Source organism: Aplysia californica, unplaced genomic scaffold (genome assembly GCF_000002075.1).
Source record: "Aplysia californica isolate F4 #8 unplaced genomic scaffold, AplCal3.0 scaffold00157, whole genome shotgun sequence".
NCBI lineage: Eukaryota > Metazoa > Mollusca > Gastropoda > Aplysiida > Aplysiidae > Aplysia > Aplysia californica.
Window position 1 is genome coordinate 273,308 of NW_004797427.1, and position 3,193 is coordinate 276,500.

Consider the following 3,193-nt stretch of genomic DNA (forward strand, 5'->3'; position numbering starts at 1 on the left):
ATTTGCTACAGTATGGTAATTGCATACACACACACAGACACACACACACACACACACACACACACACACACACACACACACACACACACATACACACACACACACACACACACTCTTTTCCCACTAATAAGAGGGAATATACATTGAACTGTAAACGATTAGGACCAAGTGGGCTTCCACCTCCTCACCACCCTCTCCTTTTCCTACCTAAGAAGGAATCTACACTGAACTACAATACGATCAAGACCCCTGTAAACTACCCCCCTACCCCGACTTCCCCACACCTTTCCTCTACCTACTATAAAAGTAAAAGGGAATACACAGAACTTAAAACGATGAGGACCTCTATAAACTACACCTACTCCACCTTTCCCACCCCTTCCCCCCCCAGGCTACAGAAGCTTTTGCATGGTCGGACACATGGCCTGTGAAGTACACCCTCTGGGACAAGGATGAGCCCGATCGTAAGCCCAACGAGGGTTGTGTGAGCCACACAGTGGATGGTCGATGGCAGGACGTGCCATGTGAGATGCAGATGTCCTTTGTCTGTGAACACAGTCTAGGTGCGTTCTTCAACAGGGAAATCTCTTTGTTTTGTTCATTTTTGGGGGCAGGGGGTTATTGCTCTTAAGGCTGTAAAACACATTTTTTCCCCAACTGAAATACCATATGGAAAGGTCACATGTGACTATATGGTTGAAGCTTATAAGGACAAATGTCTGTTGTAAAGGATTTATTACAAAATGTTTTTCTTCAGCATTTTCTCCCCAAAGTTTCAGTTAGATGACTGTAGTATATTATGTACAATACATAATATACAACCAAAAGAGTACACCCCTGTATTTCTAAGTGAACTGTCCCTGTCTTCAGTTTGTATCATACTGGGCTATAAAATGCGGATGACCCTGGATCCACTCACCTGAGAGGCATTCTTGAACTTTGGTTATTTGGGGGAAGGGGGGGGGGGGTTGGGGTTCAAGGCTTTTGCTTTCTTACCTCAGTCTCGCCAGAGATGGATGTTGTATTCAAAGGTCCCATCTCTTAAATAGAAATATCTATACCTGAGGGGCTGAGATGCAAAACTTACTACATCCATTTTAGCACTTTTGAAAAAATCAGCTTTTTTAATTCTGCTATACACACGAGCATGCGTAAAAAGATTTTTCAGCCGCATTTCTGAAGTATGCGTTGGGCTTTGGCTGAAAACACTTTGTGCTTCTGATAGACGGTAACCATGCACAATTTTTTCCAAAATGTTGCTTAGTGAGTTTTGCATCTCACCCCCTCATATAGAAAGGACAGGAGTACAATTTATGAGTGTATTGCTGTCTTGTGCCAACCGGGGGTTTTTTTCTCCAGTTTTTAGATTAACCTCTGCGAGGGCACTGAATTCCAGTTCCTAACTTGTATGAACCATAAACATTGACCCTAAGAAAATTGGGAATTTTTCAACAGCCTTGATAGTTGTCACCAAAACTAAAAGTCGGATATTGAATGTCATTAAATTTGTGAATTGCCTCCACCTTTCTTTCATTTCACTGTCTTGTTCCCAACCCACCAGTTCGTCCACCCACTGCTAAGCCTCCAAAGCCCGCCTCATGTCCGCGTGGATGGGTGGGGCTAGGCAACAGCAACAACTGTTACATGCTGGAGGCGAAGAGTCTGAAGAGCTGGTCATCGGCCAGTTACGCCTGCACCATCTTAGGTGGACATCTGGCCAGTATGCACACAGCTGAGGAGAACCAGTTCGTGGTCAGTCAGGTCGCTCGTGGAGGGAAGGACACCTGGATTGGCATCTCCAAAGGACAGGGAAGTGAGTGACGTGCTGTGAGGGTTTTTGAGATGCCCGTGTTTGTTTGCTTAAATGTTTGTCTGGGTTTTTGTTTGTTTTTTTTGTTGTTTGACCATTCTTTGAATTTTTATTTATTTATAATTTTATTGAGCTATAATTTTTCACTCTGATATATGTAAAGTTGCCTGGAATGTTGTCTGTCAATTTATTTTTGTAGTTAAAGTTTTATGGCACTTGCAACATAATAAGGTCATTAAAAGTGCCGATGTGTCAATTTGTAATGGAACATAAGTTTCAAAACTCATCCAAACACACACACATAAATGCACACACACTCGTACACACACACACAAACACACACAAACACACTCTCACACAAACACTCTCACACACGCACAATACATGTTAATGTGCAGAATTGGTAGGAATGAAAACATCCCGGGCTTGTAGTGGTTAAGGTCTGTGTTCTGTAGCAGTCTATAAAGCCTAGTTGCTGTTTGTTGACCCACTTCATTCTCTCCCAAGAAGAACTGTCTTTTCTTTCAGCAATTTTGGCTCCTTCAGTGAAAGTCATTTTGTTCTTATGGTTACTTACTTACTTACTACCCATTTCACCATCTGGCGTTTAGGGCAGCAACTTATGATTAATACTGGATCCTAACTGTCTATCTCACTGTATATTCTTGACGGGGCTGGTGTAGTACAACAAAAGGGTTAAAACGATGAACCAATCACTTGAAGTCAAGTTGGGCTTTGATCAGGAAGGCAGTTGACAGTTAAAGTAAATTTTGACTCTCATTTCTCAATTCAAAATAAAGGAGACTTTTGTGTAGTAGGACATTACAGCGACTTAAATATGACCCTACTGTGAGTGGAGACCTGACATATGTCTGTGTAGTAGGTCAAGTAAGTTGCAAATGAAGGACTCAAGTTTACTTTTACTCCACAGATTACAGAGATTATGATATTTGAAATAATTTTGCCTTTATGCTTTTACTTCTCAGTCTATAGAGATTATTTCTTTCTATAAACTATACCTTCATTCTTCTACTACAGAAATTTATCACAATGGTTTCACAGACTATGTTAATTGTCACATTGGAATAAATTTTACCATTATACAATTACTTCTTAGACTACAGAGATTATCACATTGGAATACACTTTCCCTGTATACTTTTACTTCTCACACATTGGAATAAGTTTCATCTTCCAATCCCCAGCCGGTTTCTCCTGGAGTGATGGGACGGCTCTCAACTTTATGTTCTGGACACCAGGGGAAGGAGCCATAGACGATGACGACTCCTTGCACCAGGACTGTGTTGTGGTCAGTGGCACACCTTGGACGGGGGGGTGAGGTGTATGAGATGTGGGGACTGGACTGGGAGTGGGGATGAGGGG

General features: G+C 41.9%; 1 protein-coding gene across 1 annotated transcript in view; it reads left to right on the top strand.

The window, feature by feature from the left end:
- Nucleotides 1–3,119, top strand: part of LOC106011660 (macrophage mannose receptor 1) — a gene marked incomplete at its 3' end in the record, with an annotated part of 9,124 nt that extends 6,005 nt beyond the window's left edge. Inside the window, 3 exon segments of the mRNA XM_035969571.1 lie at nucleotides 392–563; nucleotides 1,562–1,813; nucleotides 3,016–3,119. Coding sequence (XP_035825464.1) covers nucleotides 392–563; nucleotides 1,562–1,813; nucleotides 3,016–3,119 — 528 coding nt within the window.
- Between the last annotated feature and the right edge of the window lie 74 nt (nucleotides 3,120–3,193).